The sequence below is a fragment of the Rattus rattus genome, chromosome 1, assembly GCF_011064425.1.
Source record: "Rattus rattus isolate New Zealand chromosome 1, Rrattus_CSIRO_v1, whole genome shotgun sequence".
Classification (NCBI taxonomy): domain Eukaryota; kingdom Metazoa; phylum Chordata; class Mammalia; order Rodentia; family Muridae; genus Rattus; species Rattus rattus.
Window position 1 is genome coordinate 46843162 of NC_046154.1, and position 21840 is coordinate 46865001.

Here is a 21840-nt window from a genome sequence, read left to right on the forward strand (position 1 = left end):
TCAGCGGCACCCCGAGGAATCCCGATGTCGGGGTACCCACTCCTCCTCCTCATTTAGATTTGCTAATAGTTGACTGTGTTTTAGAGGCTGGCCCCAAGCTCTTTGGAATCTCCTCCCTCGACCTCCCAAGTGCTGGAGTTATAGGCCTGTGCCCCTTGTCTCTTAATTTTACAAAATTCAAAAAGGCCAAGACAGCCCAGACCACAATATGAGACCCTGTCTCAAAAAAAAAAAAAAAGTAAAAGAAAATATAAAATTGATTTAATAATACTTTAACCTGCTATATACAACCTATTACCATGCATAATCAATATGAAATTTTTTTATGCTGCTCAGGCCTTACATTTTAATTAAAATTAATTAACAAATCAATATACACATACTAGCTGCATGTCAAGTGCTTGATAGGCCAGTGGCTATCATAGTGAGAAGGCTCTGAGTTGACATAAGGACAATGGAGCCCAGGGTGCAAGATGCCTGGCCAGGCTGCTCAGGAAGTAAGTTCTAGAATGACGACTGGAGCAGGGCTCTGGACCCTTCTCCCCCATTGTCCTGGTCTAAGGCCTAGTTTAGGGAATATAATGACTGTCATGTGATCCAACCCATGCAATCCCTTCTCTTCAGCTCTCAGAGTTCTGCCTTGTCCATAGCTACAGCCTGTAGGTTGTTGGTGGTGAGCCTGCCGTCTGAGGGAGTAACCAAGTACAGTGAAGTTGACCAGCTGTGGAGCAAGGCTTACAGACAGAATAGTAGGCCCCATAGACATGACCTCAAATACTCCTCATGACTTAGGGGAGGAACAAAAGCCTCATTGTCTGACCTGCTCCAGGTTTAGGTAGGTGCTCCTAGGAATGCCTAAGGTCAGGAAAAGGCCCCAGGAAGGAGCCCCAGGAGGATGGGAGGCCAGAAGCCTACAGCTCCCTCTCAAACCATCTGGTTCACTACTGAGTGCCCAGGGATTGGGGATCAAGAGATTGAGGTGATTAGAGACATTAGCTTACAGAGATGGTGGGGAGCTGGCCTGGCTCCAAGCCTGTCTCAATCTGCAGAGGTGGGGGAAGGGAGGTCTTGACCGTCAGGCTCCCGGAGAAGGCTAAGGTTGCCTGTGCACCACATCAACATCCAGGTTGACACTCTGAACCCCAGTGTGGACCAGATAACTGGTGGAGAAACACGATGGTGGACAGGATTGGAGGAGATCCTCTCGAGGCCCTGCTCATGCACCTCTCCGCAGAGAGCCTAACTTTAGGTATCGAGTACCTTTGTTCTTGCGTGAGCCCTCGAACAGTATAAAACCACTTTGGGCCGGCCTTCCTCATTCTTACTCCAGCTGTCCTGCTCACCTTGGGCTCCAGGAATCTCCTTTTGCAGACTCTTCCTCCTGGTGAGCCTCCCTGTCCTCTCCCTGCCTCACCTCCACTGTACCAAGGTCATCTTAGACAGCATGTCCGCCTGGAGTCTAGCACGGGATGGCAGTGGAGGAATTTGAGCTGAGGGAAATGGACTAGGTCTCTAATCCTTGCACTTGGGGCTAAGGCAGGAGACAGAGAATTTGAGGCCAGCCTAAACTGTGTAGCAAGCCGTAGGCTTTCTGGATCCCTCCAAGGGTAGGCCTTAGTCTTAGCCTGTGTCTAGGTCCCCAGAACCCAGGGCCTGGCTAGCCCTGAGTGTCGGTTTGTTGATGGGAGTTGCTCTGGACCAGACTGTAAGGACAGTTTGGGGTTCTGGTGACTTTGAGCAGAGGGTTCCTTTGAACTGGTCCCTTGAGCTAACTGGTCCCCGGGCAGGATGAGGGGAGTTTCCTGGCACTGTGTTTGGGCATTGAAGCACTTGGTGCTAGGACTCGGGGAACAGATGGGGTATCAGCAACCAGATGGAGTTGAATCGCAGTTGCAGACAGTAGACAGGGTCTTCAAGACCTGCTTTCAGGCTTCCCCTTCCTACTCAATTTATCAGTGGCTTGGCCAAGGCCACCAACGTCATGTGGACCCAGTTTGTAGAGGACAACAAACTGGAAGGAACAGCCATGTGCTAGATGAAGGACCCCAGCAGGCTGAAGGGATAAAATTGAGCGCAGGCAAGTGCTGGGGGTGTGTGTGGGGGACTGCTGCTTGGTGTTTGTGCTGTTTGTGGTGTTTGTGGTGTTCGTGGGAAGGGGACTCTGGTGGTTTGCTGAATAACTTGATGAGTCACCAGGGACTTGGGGCCATTAGCCAGAGGGCTCAAGGCTACCACAGACCTGCCGACTGGGTTGAATTCCATTGGGAAAGGGACAGGGCCCCTCAGTCAGCAGATGGCAGTAAGAGAGACAACGGCTCTAGGGGAAGCATCTAGGGTTTCCTGGAGGACAGCAGACTGTGCTACTGTGATAGGCAGCTATGGGAACCTCACTCGGTGCCTGAGGTAATTTCCAGTGGTGCCATCCCGCCCTGCAATGTCCAGCAGGACTCCTGCTACCAGCAGACCTGACCGAGTCCTTGACTGAGTGAGTTCTTGGCTTTGACCTTAGCTGAGTTCTCAGGCTATAAGAAGACAACGCCACAGGCAGGGAGGTGTGTGTATGAAGGGGTCTGGGCCGTGAGAAAGAGGGTCTCTTATCAGCCTTTCTAATCCCCCTCCAGTAGACAGCAGGCACAGTCTCTGACAGCAAGTGCCAGTTAGCGCCTAGTTCCACTTCCCAGATGGCTCCGCCACACCCCTCATCCCACAGGCAGTTCGCTCTAAGACTAGAGGCAGGACGTGAAGCCAGTTCACTAAAATACGGGCCGTCTGGCCCAGGAATCCCTCCAACGTGCAGAAACCCCCTTGAGCCTCCACTTAACACCACATGGGTCAGCAGCCACCATGGGACCACAGGCTGTTTATTAGGACGTACTTTTCCTGGAGCCAGGATAGAAATCTATCTCCAGAGGAAAGGACCTCATAGATACAGGAGCCCTTTGCACCATCCAGACCATTCCTCTCTGATTCCTAGGTGAGATCCTGTGGAGCTGCCTTTCTCTCATGGTACAGAAGGCCAGGTATTGGAGGGTACAGTCTCCACCACGAGCAATGACTTTCTAAATGCACCTGCCAGGCTACCCAGGACCAGGCTGAGCTGAGAAAGAGCACTCCTGAGGGACGGGAAGGCCTGTGCATGTGGGGGCGTGTCTCCTAACACTCCTTCTCCTGGGGGGCTGATGGTGTCTGTCCCAAAGCCTAGAATGGAGTTGTCTGACTGGGGAATCTCCTGGGTAGTGAGTCTTCACAGGAGGATGGTAGGAACTCTTTGAAAACCACTGATCTCACCAACTATGCTGGGTGCTTGCTCTGAGTACTTGGGGTCCTGGAAATGAATGAGAGGCTTGTGGTCATCGCGAACCTTATTTAGATTCAAGACCTGCAGTGTAACAACAGACCTCGGGGTCACCACTGTGGCTGATAGAGATCCAAAGTAATTGGTAACCCATGAGGGAGCCATCTTCTCAGAAGTGGCTACCCAGTGGATCCTAGGAAGGTAAACAGGAAGAAGAGGGGATGGATGGGGAACTTTCTGAGTCCCTAGGCTGAAGGTTTGCCCTACCATAGCCCCTAGCTGGGCTGTGTTTCCTCTTTTGATCAGCAAGGGTCTCAGCTGATGAGGCAAGAAGGCCAAGAAAGGCTCCCAGCTACCACTGAAGGAGTCGAAGAGCCTTGTTCAGAAAGGCCACCCGACTTCAGGGTTGAATCCAGAGGTGCAGGCAATACCAGGTCTGACATTCAGTCTGTGGCCACCTCCAGCGTGCAGCCTGTCTCACAGAGCTTGGAGAACTGCTCTGAATACTGGCTCCCAAACCAGACTTCAAGACTGCTTGGCCCAAGCCCATCTCCAAGGAGTGAGAACGTGGGTGTGTGGAGTAGTCTGCCAAACAAGAGTGCCTCAGCAGGGGGAGAGCGGGTGGGGAGACTTTTTGACCAACATGATTTCCTGATTCTAAGAAATTTCCATTGAAATTCTTACAAGAAACAGGAAGGAAAACAATACTTATGTGGGCATATGATTGCATCGCACACTTGCTGCAGACACACACACACACACACACACACACACACACACACACACGTACACACATGACTTCTCTGTGAGGCAGAGCTAACAAAACACCCCGCCATGTTCAGCCTCAGTGAACCACAAACATATGGCTTCAGTCTCCTTGAATGACGCCTGGTTTGGGAAACTGGAGAAGGGGGGGAGGAGCATTTGAGGAAAAAATAAAACAAGGGAGAACTGGAGGCTCTGGCTGGATCCAGATGTTGGGCTAACCACCCCCAGTTTTTGTGTTGTTCTTGTCTGCGGATGTGTGAAAGCGAGACACAGTTGACATCCCAAGGTTAACCCTGGTGGAGCCACAGTGGGCCACACACACACACACACACACACACACACACACACACACAACATGCACACACACACACTCATGTACACAGACACACAAAGACACAGACACACACACAAAACACACACACACACACACAAAACACACAGACACAGACACACAGACACACACACACAGACACACACACACACACACACACACACACACACAAACACACACACACACACACAACACACACACACACAGACACAGACACACACAGACACACACACACATAGACACAGACACACACAGACACACACACAAAACACACACACACACAAACACAAAACACACACACAAAACACACACACAAAACACACACACAGACACACACACAGACACACACAGACACAGACACAGACACACACACACAAAGACACAGACACACACACACAAATGCAGACACACCCACAAGCACTTGTGCACACTCAGCACCTGGTAGGCCTGCCTTGTAAACTTGCACTTGTTCTCTTTCTATTTTATGGCAGAAGCCAAGAATGCTGTACACAGCACAACTTGAGATTAAGTTATTTACAGAGTCCTAGGTGCAAAAACAGAACAAAACAAACAAACAAACAGAAAGCCCCAGTGGTGTGCCCAGGAGCATTGCAGGAACCGGGAAAAGGAAGGGCTGGGCTGTAGCCCCCAGTGGAGGCGTATCACAAGAGCCCCAAGGCACTGGTGCAGGGTGGAAACTCTTAGGACATTTTGTTGAATGAAAACCAAAACAAGCAGGAGGCAGATTTGTTTTCGTGGAAGAACCAGGAAGGTATCCTTGAAGAACTTAAAGGAACAGAAAGCTGTGGGTGGTTTTTCTTTTTTCTGTTGGACTATGAATATAAAATGGAAGGGATACACACAGTGAGGACCCTGCTGGGATAAGGTGGGGAGGATGCTTTCTAGGTCCAGGAGCATACTCGAAAGGAACCAAAGGACAGGTAGAATTGCAGGGCTGCTCAGAATGGCAAACCACTTGCTGCCCACCTAAGCAGCATCCCTGAGGGAGGGCCTGACATAAGTGAAGGATAATGCTGTAGCAGATTCTGCCCACCAGACCGTCACTGTCATGTGACACAGGAGTTTTTCAATTTCGAATGAGGCACTAACACTCAGTGACAGAAACAAGGGTCTTCTTGTGACCACTTCCACTCTGGGAAAAAAATCTCTCATTGGCAGGTACGAGGTGAGGAGGGGCTTGCTGCCCAGAGGAAGGGGTCCTCTGTGGTTTGATGAAAGATCTGTAGACTTGTGGAAAGGTGAATCAGCTTGCAATAGAGGCTCCAAGGGCCCTCTTCAAAAAACCCTTCTCCTTGTCATTGAAGTTAGTGGCAGTGCACACCAGAGAGCTCACAAAGCCAGATGGCAGGAAAGGCCCTCAGGACCTGGGAAGGAAAGGAGAAACTGAGGCTCAACCTCCAGGGTGTGAATCTCAGGGTTTGCTGAGGAGACTGAATTAAAAGGAAGAGTGAATGCTTGGGTTTGACTTAGGAAGAGGCCACAGCGTCTCTTTGGCCAGAGCAGGGATGTATGTCTTCCTAGGCTCCTTGGAGACACGATGCAGGACCAAGAGACCCACGGCTAATGGCTGGCCAGCCACACAACCCCTCTGTGGTGGTTTGAATATGCTTGGCCCATGGGAAGGGGCATCATCAGGACATGCGGCCTTTTTGGAGGAAGTGTATCACTGTGAGGGTGGGCTTTGAAACTCAGTCCAGTGCAGAAGAGACAGTCTCTCCTGGAGGTTGTTGGATCAACTCTCAGCTCCTTCTCTAGCACCATGCCTGCCTGGATGCTGCCTTGCTACCTGGCATGATAATAATGGGCTCACTTCTGAACCTGTAAGCCAGCTCCAATATAATGTTGTCCTTTATAAGAGTTGTCTTGGTCATGGTGTCTCTTCACAGCAAGAAAACCTGAACTAAGACACCTTCTGAGCTACTTGGAAGCTTTCACCGCGCGAAAGAAGCTGACTTTGGTCTCCGGGATAGAGGGCTCAAGAGTAAGATACTGGGTTTCACTTGAACTGAGGGTTCCAGACAGTAAATAAGTGCATCCAAGCCCAACTGAACTTCCCTAAGTTGCCAATGAGGCCCAGGAAGTCCTGGGTTTTTATCTCTAGCATTTGGTGTGGTGGGAAAGGTCTATAATTTCAGTGCATAGAAAGCAAATATAGCAGAAGTTCAAAGTCACCCTTGGTTACATATTAATTTTGAGGCCAGCCTGAACTATAGATGTCATGTCTCAAAGCAATAACACCAAGCACAGACACACACACACACACACACACACACACACACACACACACACACACACACACAGAGAGAGAGAGAGAGAGAGAGAGAGAGAGAGAGAGAGAGAGAGAGCAAAGAACCACCAAACACAAAAGCAACAGAAGCTGGAAGTTGGGCCCTCAGACCCTCAGGAACTTCTACCTAGGGCCTGAGGAGAGCTTAAAGGAGAATTCTTCCACGGGGGAGCCCCCAGACCCTACACTGGGACCCCATGGGACACCAAGATACCAAGATGAGGAACCTAACCAGGTTTGGACTTTGAATATAACAAAGGAGACTGAAGACCCTAACATGTTCTCCCAGGTTCCTGGGAAGTTGCTCTCTTTGTGACCTACTGACTTAAAGCAAGGGGTGTCCGGGACAGTGGGGAACTGGGTGAGGGTTGACGGGTTGTGGGATTGAGAGAGCAGAGGAAAACAAGAGGCAGTGGCTCTGAGAATTTATGAAGCATGAGGAGGAGGGGCTCAGAGTGCCATGACTGAATCATGGTAAGACCAGAGAGACATGGCTGTGCCACTTGGGAGGTCCAGAGCCGTATGAATGGCTGTATCAATGTCTCTGTCATAAAGACTTCCCCGGGGAGGTGGCATGTATGCTATGACCCCTGACAGCAGAAACAGGTAGAGAGTTCACAAAACATCTTTGAGATGCATTAATAAATTAGGAACAAGTCTGCCACCCATCATGCACCGGGCTGTGCCGAGTCATATGCCTTCTCATAGCAGCCCTGTGAGCAGGGTGATCTTCCCGTCCTGCAGGTGCTACTGAGGCTCCCATGCCCGGCTAAGGGCTGGTGAGATAGCTCAGGGTCTAAAGGTGGGAGCCGCCCAAACCGGTAACCTGAGTTCTTTTTCTGAAGGCTACATGTTGGAAGGAGACAATTGACTCCTGCAATGTCCTCCAACCTCCCTGCATTCTCATCAGCGTGTGCTTCAACCCCTGCCAAAAACTCTTAAGAAGTGGGGCATACACATCTAGAGGGTGATCTCAAAGGTCCTGTTTTTTCCTGGATCCCTGTGTGGGATTCCATATTCACTCACCCCTTCCTCCCTCACTGTGATTTCCACAGCCACAGATAGCTAAGGGCAGGCTGCGTTCACCTGGGCTAAGGTTGGAGCAGATCCTGGACAAAGGGGGCTCGTGAGTTAAAAGACTGTGGAAGAATGACTGAGAGATGGATGGCAGCCAAGCTCCGGTGGCCTCACCTCACTTTCCTCCTGGCTCTGTCCCCTCCCAGATGGTAGGGCCCTCTACAGCCCTCACTGTCATGGCCATGCTCCTCTCAAATCTCTTGCATCAGAGAAGCCAGATACAAGTCGGTGTAAAGACAGGGGAGAGATGCCCAGTGCCCCCAGGACCCAGTGTTCAACCTTTTAATGGAAGAGCGCTGCTAACTGAATCACTCACTCCTTGCTGGGATAAGTGGCTATTCCAGGGAGGAATGCTCACTTGCCTGTTGTCACCACTGGGCTTTAGAAAGGCACCCAGGTCCCGGTACAGGCATGTCAGATGTGGCTGAAAATTCACTGACCTGGTGGTTCTGACACAGCCAGGGTTATAAATGTGACAGGAGGAAGACACAGGTTGTTGCCCATAGCTACCGACAACTAAGGAGGCAGAAGGTTTGCACAGACAGGAGAGTGAGCTGGAGTGCAGGTGGGAAGACACACGGAAGGACGGGTGGCGTGCTCAGAACGATTAGATGGCCAGCATGATTCCAGGAGGCAGGCTGTCCTAGAGATGGAGCAGGAGCCAACGGTAAGACGTGGCATCTCACTGGTGCTGTCAGTGTCCTCTGCTTCCCCGAGGCAGATGCTACAGAAAGCCACCAACTCCTGGGACACCATCAGGAGCCCCTGGTGTGGAGGTACAGCAGCCCTCAAGCCAGGCTCTTCAGCTCTCCAGCTGGCCCATCAGGTTTTTAAGAGGCTTTGAAACCTCACCCTGCTTTGAGTCTCTTGTTAGTTCTGGTGGAGTCAGTCCTGCTGAGGCCTGGCATCTGAGTAGAACAGTGCGTCTGGCTTGCTGTGCCTGGAAACAACCCATGTGGGACCCTTACCAGAGCAGTGCCCCAGGGCAGGGACACTGGCCCAGGGCTGGCTGCTCAGGGCTGGATGGAGGACAGACTCTGGACCTGTTTATGAATTAAAGAGGGAGGGCTCAGCAATGAGATGCTTGGGGCTCATCATTCAGGGGTTTGAATATGGCTCAGTAGTAACAACTTGTTTAGCCTTTATGGGATCCTGGGTTTGAGTTCCAGACCAGGAAAACAAGGAGGAGGAGGAGGAGGGGGGGAGGAGGAGGAGGAGGAGAAGAGGAGGAGAAAAGTAATACATCATTTTCTCCCACAAAGGTTTCATTCTCCCTTGCTAGGAACCACTAAAGCAGGTCCTTTCCTCAACAGCCTGACTGTCCTGCACCAGCCCTAACAATAATAAACACAGGAAGCATGAACACAGCTTTACTCAACTTAAGACAGCATTCCAGTCCCAGCAAGAGGAGTGTCCTGATCTAGTGGAGAGAGTAAGGAGCTGGGAGGCTGTCACTGGGAGCACAGGCTGGGGAAGAGCGTCTTAGCCCACACCAATGACAATGGGGCAAGACTAGGTGTAAGACACCTAGTCAGATTTCCAAACAGGATTTTCTTAAGCTAAGTGACAAAGCCAGGGTGAAGCTTCAATGTGACTACCAAGTCCATGTTGGCTCTGATTCCCTGCCCAAGGGGCAAGAACAACAGAAGCAGAGTAAAGGGACACAAAGCCACCCGGAAGGGAGCCTGTCTCACTTCCACAGCTCTGGGGAACTGTGTTTCCCTGGCCAGTGTTGCCTCCAGCCTGTGAGCAGCTTAAGTTCAAGGACTAAGTTCTGGATCTGCAGTACCCATCGCAGGGCTGAGTACCTGGCAGACAGGCTCAGGAGTGCTGATGTGACACAGCCGCTGGCTCGTTAGGCGAGCGCTCTGAGATGACAGTCCTTGGGAAGATAAATGGACAAGGCAAAGAGTGGGCATGGCCGGACGATTAAAGAGCAGTAAGTGTCTTGGGGCAGGGCGGAGCAGAACGGTGGGGAGGGCTCCTGTGGAGGGTGCCTTTCTAAGGAGGCAACTGTAAGTCACTGAGATACAACAGAGAAGGAGTAAAGGGTATGAAGGCTCCAGGCTGAAGGGACAGCATGTGTGGAGGTCCCAAGCCGGGGAAGAGTCTGGTCTGATCAGGGACCAGTGGTCCAGTGGATTAGCAATGTGAGGTTAAGAGATGAGGTAAGACTTGGCCCAATCTGCTTTCCTGAGACCGTTCTGGCCTCTGAGTGGATAGATGGGCATGGAACAAGAACTGAGGTACAGAGACCAGCAAGGTGCCTGTGGATTCAGATGAGGAAGAGAGCTCTGGGTCTGTGTGGAGGGGGGTTCTGCCTAGGAGACAGTCGGCTCAACTTGCTGACAGCCTGGCATCGGGCAAGGAAGGAGCCGGGGGACAGGGCAGCTGTAGCGGCCGTTTACAGCAGAGTGGAGGAAAGTCCAGCGCTGGGCAAAATCTCTAGGCGATGACACCGAAGTTCAGATTCTGTGCGCCATCCAGAGACATGGGCAGGCTGTTATTAGCTTGTGGGACTCACAGGAGAGATGGGGTGCTCTGTTCTTGGGGGTGCTGAGTGGTTATAGGTTTTATTTGAAATACACACCCCGTCCCTATCTCATGTGTTGAAGGTCTGGTCCCAGTGCAGCAGTGTTCAGGCGTGGGGTCTTGGGGAAGTGAATAGACCATGGGGCTCTGAGCTCATTCACTGATGGGTTCTGAACTTACCGGGATCCTGGGACAAGTCAGCGGTGTGTGCTCTGGAGGATGTATTAGTACAACAGCCTCTCCCCCTTCTCTTTTCTTTTCAGGTGCCACGGGCTAAGCAGTTCTATCCCACACACCCTCCCCACCATGATGCTCTGCCTCACCACGGGCGCAGTGACCGTGGACCAAAACCTCTCAGAGGATGAAAGACCTTTCCTTCCTCAAGTTGATCGTCCTGGGTGTTGTCACTGTGATGACAAGCTACATAGGGCCAGGAGGACTCACACAACATGACATGGGGAAAGGCCCAGTGCATAGCAATAACCAGAGGCCTAGCAGAAGACAAGAAGTGGGGAGGCAAGAAGGAACTGAGAGCAGGCAGAAGCCAATGGAGGGGAGGGCATCAGGAGAGGATTCCAGAAGGATGAGTAATTGACCGTTTTGACTCACATGAAGAGATCACACACACCAGGAACAGAATCTCCCTTGGACTTAGCAATGTGGAGGTCACTGTTGACTTTAACAGGCTTCAAGCTCACGAATGACTGAAAGCTTGCATAAAAGGAGGCAATCATTGGTGTGGGTCGAGGAGTCAGGAAGGGTTCTGGAGGGTGGGGGTGGAAGCAGCTGATTGGTGCCCTGGCTGGAAGAACTGTCTCCACCTCACAAGAAGGCCAGCTCTTCCACAGCAGACAGCCATGGAGGCTGGCTCTGGGGCAGAGCCCCGTGCCCCTCCCACCCCCTCTCACCTGGAGACCACCAGTGGTAGGATCAGCATCTTCAGCATCCTCATCAAGAGTTCTCCGGGGAACTGGAAGTAGCTAATCTCCTGAAACAGAGCAGGGGCTGGGTCAGAGCTGCTGGTGCGGAGTTCAAATCGCTTGCTTCCTTGCCGTCTTTAACACGCTGCTCAGTCTGCTCCATCCTGTCTGGAGCCAGGGGGACGAGAATGGTTTGGAGCTAAACAACCCAGATCTTGATGAGCCCCTCCTTCACAGCCAGTCTGAGTTTCCTTATCACCAAGAGGAGGATAATACTTCATAGAGTCATTGGTAGGTTCATTGAGCGACTGTGCATGATCACTTATGCCTTGAGTGAGGGAGCACTTCAGCATCACACTGGCGAATCTTTCCCCATCAGTACCAATCATCCACCCATCCAGGGAGTAAGATCTGCTTCATAATCAGTAAGGGGTAGGAGAGCCGGGTACATGCTGTCTCTACAACCCACACTAGCCAGGCATCACCACACTGGGGTCCCCAAAACAGACTAAACAAGGTTCCTATACCAGAAACGGTTCCAATCTAGTTAATGAGGAGATTGGCCAGGAAGCCACAGCCTTCTTACAATCCAGTAAGATTTGCTCCGCTAGTTTTACCCCTGAGAAATGCCAGGTTTGGAGGCAGACGTACCACTCCATGTAAAGCACGCACCTTCAGCCTTTCATAGGCACCATAACCTTGGTAATAGCCATCCAGGTAGAAAGGAAGATATTCTAAAAATGTATTTGACACAAGTGCCTCGCCCTTTGGCTATCGTACCATTGAGACATACACCCCAAGGAGTAGGAATCTCCTCAGGAGCCTCACGCTGGGGGTAAAGGGATGAAGTCTGGTGCCAAGCAGAAAGAGAACTTGTCTCCCACGGACAGATTTCTAACAGTTCTGATGAGGATCAGGCCCCCTTTCGGGAGAAAGGGGAGCCAAGACAATGACGGGTTGATGGTGGTGGGAATACAGCCAGAACCACTCAGCTGAGGGTACCTCTTGTCCTCTATTCTTAAACCTTCATGCCAGGACTGTGAAGATGGCTCCAGAGGTCAGTGGCCTCTCTGGTCCTCTTCCTGATGTAGCCACATGGAATAAACCTTCATTGCTTATACGATCACTTACTTCTTTAATTGATCTATTGAGGGTGAGTCCTAAGCCTAGCTCATCATGGCTGCCAGGCCCTAGGCTTAGCTCCTAGCAGCCCCGGCCACTAGCTGCTTCCAACTGGGAGTCCACAGGAATGGAACCTATCAAGAGGGGCAGCGTAACTGAAGGACAGTTAAACGTGCCATCCAGATAACAAAATTCTGCCCTTTGCGTGTTCTACAAAACAACTTGTGGTTTGTCTGAAATTCTAACACAGCCACACTAACACTAACACAAGCTGTTCCTAAGGCTTAACTTCAGGTTTTCTGTTTCTGTTGACTGGGATCCTTGAGAGAGAGAGAGAGAGAGAGAGAGAGAGAGAGAGAGAGAGAGAGAGAGAGAGAGAGAGAGGAAAACTGAAGGATATGCAGACACCACCAAGTTACATTTCGGTGCCTCAAACTATCTGAAAAACTAGTGCCAAGCTGGGTGTGGTGGCACATGCCTTTAATGCCAGATCTTGATAGCACATCTGTGTAGGCAGATCTCTATGAGTTCAAGGCCAACCTGATCTACGTAGTGACCTGCAGGCCAGCCAGGGATTCATCATGAAACCTTGTCTCAAAGGAAAAGAAAAAAAAAGCAAAAGCAAAACCAGTGCTTGACATAATGGCTTGTTAATGGTCTGGGGCCTTGAAAAGCCCCAAGTCATAGACTTGTGTTGCTGTATAGCCCCCCCCCCCATCCAGCTCTCTCATGTCACAGCCAAGGACATGTAGGAGAGATACCTGGGCTTCCCACATCCATTATGCTCCAGCAGAGTCTCACAAAACTACATTCCTCATGTATCATGTCTGTATCTTTATGTGTTTGCAGTACTGGAGATTAAATCTAAGCTCTTGCATGACCATGTCCTCTATTTTTTGCATTAATTGTGTCTGTGTGCATGTATGTGTATATGCATGTGTGTGCGCATGTGCGTAGGATGGCTTGTACTTGGTTGTCAGTGGATAACTGGTAACAGTCACTTTCTCCTTCCACTATGGACTCTGGAAATGAAACCAGCATGCCAGCTAGTGGTCAGCCATGGTCAGGCTAGCCCAGCAAGCACTTTTACCTGCTGAGCCATCTCACAGGTCCAAGGTTAGCAATATCTTAACCATCAAATATCGTTCACTGTCAGGCCAAGCAACATCTTTCCAGCCATGACCTGTTATTTGTACAACTTACGTTTTGTCCCTGAGATTAATAATTGACTGTTTTTTATTTGCTTTGTTTTCTTTGAGCTTCTTACTAATTTCTCCCAAATGCTTTCTATCTATTGAAACATCTAGGCGAGCATTTCCTACAACAGAAGCCCATCCTTCCCTTTGATCGCATCTGGACCTCCGGTCAGCAGTTTTCCACAGTCCTGTTCTGAGTTGGTGGAGGGTGGAGCTGTTCTCAAGGCCCAGCTGCTGTCCGGGTCTCTTGGCTTTCATCATGGGGTTTATCCTGCACAGGATCCAGTGACTCTTGAGTTATTTGTTTTCCTGGTTTCCGACCTCATTTTGCTGGAACATCTCCGTTGGTGGCTTCCTGAGATTCTGAGTCCTTGGTCCTACTCTTCCCTCTGACAACAATCTGGTTATAGCTGACATTCTCACGGAAAACAATTTCCTTTTCTGGTTTTTAAATTATTTTATTAGCAGTGTGTATGTGTGTGATGTATGTGTGTGTTTGTACACATGTTGTGCGTGTGCAGGCCTACAGGCCAGGGCACATAGGTCAGAGGATAGCTTTGAAGAGCCAGTTTTCTCCTTCCACCTTCATGGGTTCCAGAAATCAAACTGATTGCTGGGCGTATGCAGCAGGGATCCGCACATGCCAAGCCGTCCAGCCACCCTTCCTCCAGCTTAACGGGATGTTTTCTCTTAAACTGCCAGTCCTGCCAGTATTGCGTGCAGAAGCCAAGCCTTATCCCTGAAGTGCCTTTTAGAGCTCCTCTGTCTGCCTCCATCTTTCTGTGACTTCACAGTGATGTGTCATAGGAGGGGAAGACCTTCCTTCCTTCCTTTTTTTGTTTTTTAAACTCTAAAAGGCTTTCTTGTATTCTCTGCACATTTTCTCTCCTACTTTTTTTTGTTGGACATTCTCCTTTTTTCATATTTCATCATTTGGTTTAATTTGTTAGACTTCACACCTTCTTCCCAGCTGCTGACATTTTGACACTGGTTCTTCTTTTTTTTTAAATTGCAAACATTCTTTTTATTCTTGCTTGTTCTTCCTTTTTAGCATCTATGTTGGTTAGGTTTTTTTGTTTTGTTATGTCTGGGTTTGTTTTGTTATGTCTGGGTTTGTTTTGTTATGTCTGGGTTTGGTTGGTTTGGTTTGTTGTGTCTGGGTTTGTTTTGTTATGTCTGGGTTTGGTGGGTTTGTTTTGTTATGTCTGGGTTTGGTTGGTTTGGTTTGTTGTGTCTGGGTTTGGTTTGTTATGTCTGGGTTTGGTTTTTTTATCCCTGGGTTTGGTTTTGTTATGTCTGGGTTTGTTTTGTTTTGTCTGGGTTTGGTTTGTTTGGAGTGGGGGTTGTTGTTGTTATTGTTTCATTTTGTTTGTTTTTGTCAACTTGACACAAGCCGGGGTTATCTCAGAAGAAAAAGCTCAGCTGAGAAGATGCCTACATCAGATTGGTCTGAGCCAAGCCAAGTGTATGGGGGATTTTCTTGATGAATGATTGACATGGAGGACCCAGCCCACTGTGAGCGATGCCACCCTGGGCAGGAGGTCTTCAGCTGTGTAAGAAGGCAGGCTGGGCAGGCCACAGGAACAAGCCAGTAGGCAGCAGTTCTCCATGGCTTTTGCTTCGGTTCCTGCTCCCAGGTTCCCTTCTTGAACTTCTGCCCCAACTTCCCTTTGTGATGGCCTAAAACTGCGAGCTTACATAAACCTTTTCCTTCCCGAGTTGCTTTTGGTTGTGATATTGTTTAACACAGCAGTAGAAACCAAATGAGGGTATGGTAGTACAATACCTTTAATCCCAGCACTCGGGAGGCAGAGGCAAATGGATCTCTGAGTTCGAGGATAGCCTGGTCTACAGATTGAGTTCCAGGATAGCAAGGGCTACATAGAGAAACTCTGTCTCTAAAAAGCAAATCAATCAACCAACTGACCAATCAATCAATCAATCAAACAAAGTGTTTGATGTTTGTGGAGCTAGGACTGGAAACTATGGCTTTGTGCACACTAAGCACACAGTAACATTGAGCTACATCTCAGTTTTTAAAAATCACATTTATTTACGTGTGTGTACTGTGGACACATATGTGCTACAATCAGCGTGCATGTGGAGGTCAAAGGACAACTTTCAGGAGCCAGTTCTTTCCTTCTCCCATGTGGCCCCTGTGGATTGAACTCAGGAAGTCATCAGGCTTGAGAGCAAACATGTCAGCCATCTTGACAGCCCTCGGTCTGTTTTATGATAACTATAATGTCTCTCATCTCTCCAAAGATCTTAAGAAATGAGAAAAGGCCTCACTATGTTGCTCTGGCTGGCCCAGAACTTGATATACAGACCAGGCTGGTTTTGAACTCATGGTTCTGCCTATGCTTCCAGAGTTCTTGGATGGCGGGCATTCATCACCACTTCAAGCCCTTAAAAATTGATTTTAAGGTTCTCCAGAGACCCTATTTTCTCTTCCTTTAGTCTCTGGTTTGACATCTGCAGATTTTCTCACATTTCTAGTGACTTCCACTCGTAGGTAGACATGGAATATGAAGCTTCTGGGCTGTTAACTGCAGGGAGGGGACAAGAGACTCTTTTCTCAAAGAGCTCATAGGCCTTTCTGTGAGGATCCAGCAGGAGGCCTTGTGCTGAAGCCCAGCTGCCAGCTGTCCCAGGGTTCTGTCTAGGTGGCCACACCTAGGACCCAGTGTCTACAGGTTGCTGTAAACTGTGATGGGTTGCATATGCTGGGCCCAGGGAGTGGCACTATTAGGAGGTGTGGTCCTGTTGGAGTAAGTGTGACCCTATTGGAGTAGGTGTGTCACCGTGGGTGTGGGCTTTAATACCCTAGTCCTAGCTGCCTGGAAGTCAATATTCTGCTAGCAGCCTTCAAATGAAGATGTAGAACTCTCAGCTCTTCCTACGCCATGCCTGCCTGGATGCTGCTATGCTCCCACCTTGATAATAATGGACTGAAACTCTGAACCTGTAAGCCAGCCTCAATTAAATATTGTCCTTATAAGGTTGCTTTGGTCATGGTGTCTGTTCACAGCAATAAAACCTAAGCTAAGACAGAAGTATTTACCTCACCACTGCCCTTCCCTCCCCTCACACAGCTGGATCTGATGTCGCCCGAGCAAGCTTCTCTGGACCCTGTGCAGGCTGGAGCTAGACACGGAAGAAACAGAAGTCGTCTGACCATGTGGCCTGGAAGAGCTCCAGGGCCTAATGACTTCTGTCCACTCCTTACTTCACCCCTGCTTTGCTCTTCCATACCAGAGCCCTTTGGAGTTCTTTAAGAAAAGCTACTCAACATCTGCTCTCGTGGGCCATGATGCCAGCCTTCTGGGCTCCTCTGAATGGGGTTAGCCAGCTCCACCCACTCCCCGTGCTGTCTAACCAGCATCCTTTCTCTTTGGTTTGGGTACTTGATATTTTTGAAAATATTCTATCAGGTCTGACGAGACACCCCAGCAGGTAAAGGAGTTTGCTGCCAGCTTGGTGACCTTTTATGTTCAATACCTGGAGGACGGGACTGATTCCTGCAAGTTCCTCACATATGCACTGTGGCGTGAGTGTCTGGGTGTGTGTGTGTGTGAGTGTGTGTGTGTGCGAGCGCGTGCATGTTTTACAGATGCATATCTATGCACACAAACACACAAAATAAATGTAATAATTTTTAAATTTTTCATTAAATTCATAGGAAGGAAAGAAAATGGATTTATTTATAAATCCTCATAGCTTAAGTGGAAGTCTCAAAATGTCTCCATTTTAAAGAATTATTTACATCCAAACATTAAAGAAAAACAATCACATTATTTTTGTGAGTTTCTCTTCACAAATAGAACAGTCTACCATTTTCCAAATTTCTGCCTTTTGTATAAGCTCAAACAATTGGAAGGATTTGCTGTCTGAGTCATAAGCAAAGAGACCAAACAACAACGAAAAAAATCCTGGATTTCAGAGGACAAAGCTCAGAAAGCCACTTCCTGCCAAATGAGTATTCTGACTCCAACTGCACCCTCCTTCGGTGTCTCTGCCAGGTTAGTCCAGACCTGAACACATCCACACCTCCAAGAAGATGGGGAGGGGGCTCGGACACAGGAGGTCCCAGACGAGCTGTCTTTTACCAAACACTAATAGGAAGTCCAATTTGTTTTCACAAAATAATCTCCCAGAATAGACGGTTGCCTCTCTAGCACCTGAGTGCAGGTCCCCGGCTGGTTTCATTTGGGCCACATTCATGGTCTTTGTGCCTCCTGCTCCCTGAGGATCATATTTTGGGGTCAAGAAAAACCATGCACCCAGCAAGAGTCTGACACCCTGAGTCCAGTACACACACACACACACACACACACACACACACACACACACACACACACAGAGAGAGAGAGAGAGAGAGAGAGAGAGAGAGAGAAAGAGAGAGAGAGAGAGAGAGAGAGAGAGACAGAGACAGACAGAGACAGAGAGAGACAGAGAGACAGAGAGCAGACCCATTTGTGGGAGAAACAGACACCCATTTAAAGAACTTGAAAGAGGGCGGCTGGCAGTTACAGTGCCACAGTGGAGGAAAGGACACCGAAGGGAGAGTGAGGCAGGACTCATATTTCAGATGGGCACTTGGCTTAGAGCAGGAACTTTCCAGTGTAGGTCAAGTGCATTTGCTGCTTCTCTTGTTGGGGTGACCAACTAGCTAGCAGAGCTACTCAAAGGAAGGAGGGTTTATTTCGGCTCAGACTCAGAGATAGAAGATCCAGCTGCTCATGGGGAAGTCACCAAAGCAGGGCAGCTGGTCAGGAAGCACAGAGATGGTGCTGGTGCCAGCTTGCTTTCCCTTTTTATCTACTCTGGGTCCCCCCACCTGTGGGATGGTGCTGTTCACGCTGAAGGTGGGCCTTCCCTTTCTGGAACACAAAGTTAAACCTTTCTGGAGGCAGCTCCTTATACTTCCCCAGGGGAGTATCTCCACCCTGATTCTAAGTCAGAGTGGTCAAGATCAACCATCGCAGACAGACTGCGGCAGGGAGACAAGAGAGAGGGTGAAGTGGCATTCAGTAAGCGCTTACTGTACCAGACATTGCAGATCTTTACTCCCTTCAACAATTCTAGACGATACATGTGCTCCCTTTACTCCACAGATAAGGAAAATGATGCCAAAGTAGAGAGAGGACTTAGCTCAGCCATTGTGGGTTTAAAGGTTGGGGCTGGTGCTTCAGAAGTCCCTGCTTCTTCCTAAGTAACTTCAGGGGGTAAGCAGGGTCACTTGGTTGCAAGGGAAGAGGACATCATGTCAGAGTCTGAAGCCTGGCTCCAGATTCAGAGACAATTCAATGTATCAGGGAGTTAAAGGGTGCTGAGTCTATGAGGTCTGGACAGAAAGACTCTCCTGAAAACAGACTCCTCAGAGCCCTCTTTTGAATGAGCCTCCATGGTGCGGCCATAACCCATACCCTGCTAAGTGGGTCTGATGAGAATCCCCTCACCCTTAAGCCTTTCAAGATATGATCCAATTTGCTTTCCTTCTTCTCAATATTTGATCCCTTGTCTGCACCAGGCAAGGGCCTCACTCTTGAAATCCCCTCTTGTAGTCATTTCCTGCCCGCTGACCTGTCCCTCAGTGCCTGGGCTATAGATCCCAGCTCTCTCTGTTGTGTGGGGAGTTCAGGCTGGAATCCCTAGCTGGAGGTCTTGGCACTGTCTCCATGGTCCAGAGCTGTGTTTTCCTCGTTGGGACAGACATCCATAATGTCTTATGTAGCGTCACCAGGGTTGTCCCCATTCCCCAGAAAGATCTTTCCCGAGGTAGCCTAACCACTCTGTCTCCCATTTCCCACCAGCCGCGCCTCCTGAAATTCCCTCTATGCGAGCACTGTTCTCACACCTCCTCTTCAGCCCAGTGTCACTTGCTCCTTTGCAGTTGCCCCCATCTGGTCCACGACCACCCCGTCTTCCACCCAGGGATCACTCCCGAGGGTTCACCTGCCCAGTCTCTCTTCCTCTCCGTGGCTTTGCACAATTGTCCCAAGCCCATGTCTGATGATGGGAACCTTTCAGCTTTTGCTCTCTGCACTCCAGCCCCTTAATCTCCCTGTATATTCCTATAGCTCTCCTCCAAATAAAAGGCTTGATCCATTGCTCCCAACTTTTATACACTCCTGAGCCTTATCCTGCTGATCCTGCTGCATAGGAAACCCACCCTGGATCCTGGTCATGAGGGACCTGTAGGGGTGCTCTCTGAAGACCCCTGATCTCCCCTCCATTGCTCTCAACTCTCAACCCTATGCTTTTTCAGTGGAATGTCTTTGTCCCCATCCACCTTTCTGTGCTGGCTTTGTGGTTTTGCTGCCATTCTGCCAGCCATTTTACTGACATCTCATACTAGTGGGTGTTTTTACACCCATGATACAGATGGGAACGTTGGGACCCGGAGAAGCAACCTGGCTCTCCTCCTGCAACACCTCTAGAAGCCCCAGCCCCACAGATCCACACACCCGAGGGCCTGACCTGTGGTGAGAGGCGCTGGGTCCTGAGGAAGAAGCCAAGGAGGCAGCCCACGATGACAGACAGCACAGACAGGATGAGGAGCCCGTTGTGTCTACACACTGCCCGCCCTCGAGCCAGAAAGGCGCCCAGCACCATGCTGAGCCCAGCCTGTTGGCACCATTCCATGCACTGTAGGCTGTGGCCCAGGTCTGGGCTGGAGGCACAAGCCTCTCTGCTTACAGGTGAACAGAATCCTAAGCACCTATCCCCGGCCTTTCAGCCATGGTCTGTGCAGCTGCCCAGAGGGAAGTCACAATCCTATTACCAGCTGCATCATTAGGAGTGAGCAGCAGATTAGGGCCTGGGAAATTAGAGCAGGCCACGTGGTCGGGGCATCCAGTCCTCAAAGCCAAATGCTTCTCTTGAAGAGGGGAGGGACCGGACACCATGAGAGGAAGCAGAGGTGCTTCACTCCACCTCATTCCTCAAAGATGTAGAAGCGAGGCAGCGAGGTACCAGTCAGTGCCCACCTCAGTGAATGCTAGTGGGCATCCGTTGGCTGTCCTAGACGCATGTTGTTGTGTCAGCATGATTCATGCTACTGTCCCCATGAGTGAGTGCGGTAAATGTGGCGCTTTGCCGGACTCAGGGGGTCCCTCAGCACAGTCGATGAGCTGGCAGTGTGGGGTCAGGTGACACTGCGAGGAATTTACACTTGAGTTCAGTTTCTCTGACTTCAGCCTAATGTCAACAGGAAATGAATAAACTTTCTTCCAAGAGGTCCAAGCCCAAGACAACCCACCCCACATCCCTCAGGGACTGTCATTTATTTTAGAAGCATCTTTAGTTATTCTTTTTTTATACGTATAAACGATGCATCTCGATCACATCGGAATGAAACCAAAAGGAGGACACGGCTGCTCCTAGGTGTGGCGGAGCAGAAGGTTTGTTGTAGTTAAGAGGGAGAAAACAGCCAGAGGTATCTGGAAGAATCTAAATGGATGTGGCCAGACTGAGCCGGGCCATGTGAGGAGAGAGGGAGAGGGAGGGCAAGAGAGGAGCCAAGACCAAGAGGGGTCTGAGCCAAAGACTGGTGTAGCCAAAATGGCTGAGTTATCTAGGACCAGAGAAGCTGGGGGGCAGGAAGCCCAGGCTCTGGGCTGGAGTTCAGGGTAGGGTACACCAGCCAAGAAGATCCTGTAGCAGGTAGGGACTGAGGAATTCTGGGAAGACCTGGGGGGGCAGCGTTATCTTTGATATGACAATAGGCATCTCAGCCATTTGTCCTGGGTTTGAGACTTAACAGCATCCATCCCCAATAGCAACTCCTCCGGGACCCTCCCCAGCACACGCTCTTCCCATCTTCTTGTTTCCTTTTTCTTCTTCTTCATCTTCATCATTAAATAATCCAGACTGCAATTAGTGCTGCCTGCATGAGTGTGACCAGCCTACCAGCACACACACACACGCACACACACACACACACACACACACACACACACACACACACAGCACCAATGAAAAACAATCCCCTTGCCCCAGCAGTCATCAATTGCCAATCGCTCCCAAGCTAAGCTCATAAGCCACTCTCCCACCCACGCTGGAGCTGTCGTCCAGCTTGATCTCGTGCAGGTCTATGGGGACAGCCAGAGCTGCTGTGGACTCGTGAGAGCAATGGTCACGCCATGTCCAGAAGAGGACATGTCACGGCACTCCGCCCCACCCTTCGGCTCTCGGCCTTCCTGCCTTGTCTCCTAGGATGTCCCCTGAGCCTTGAGAGTTGAGCTAAGTGTCCCATTTAGGGTGACGTGTTCAACAGTCTCTAGTTT

At 49.9% G+C, this 21840-nt stretch overlaps 1 protein-coding gene across 6 annotated transcripts in view; it reads right to left on the reverse strand.

Moving 5' to 3' along the window:
- The window catches only part of Slc1a7 (solute carrier family 1 member 7), a 44187-nt gene extending 23778 nt beyond the window's left edge, over positions 1-20409 (reverse strand). For 4 of the 6 annotated variants that reach the window (XM_032889160.1, XM_032889156.1, XM_032889148.1 and 1 more), the window contains exons 1-2: positions 20033-20205; positions 11220-11299 (exon numbers count right to left, since the gene is read on the reverse strand). In XM_032889160.1, coding sequence (XP_032745051.1) covers positions 11220-11299; positions 20033-20197 — 245 coding nt within the window. In that variant the 5' untranslated portion in view covers positions 20198-20205. Of the gene's footprint in view, positions 1-11219; positions 11300-20032 lie in introns of all 6 variants that reach the window. The other 2 variants (XM_032889142.1, XM_032889175.1) reach the window with 2 other exon arrangements.
- Between the last annotated feature and the right edge of the window lie 1431 nt (positions 20410-21840).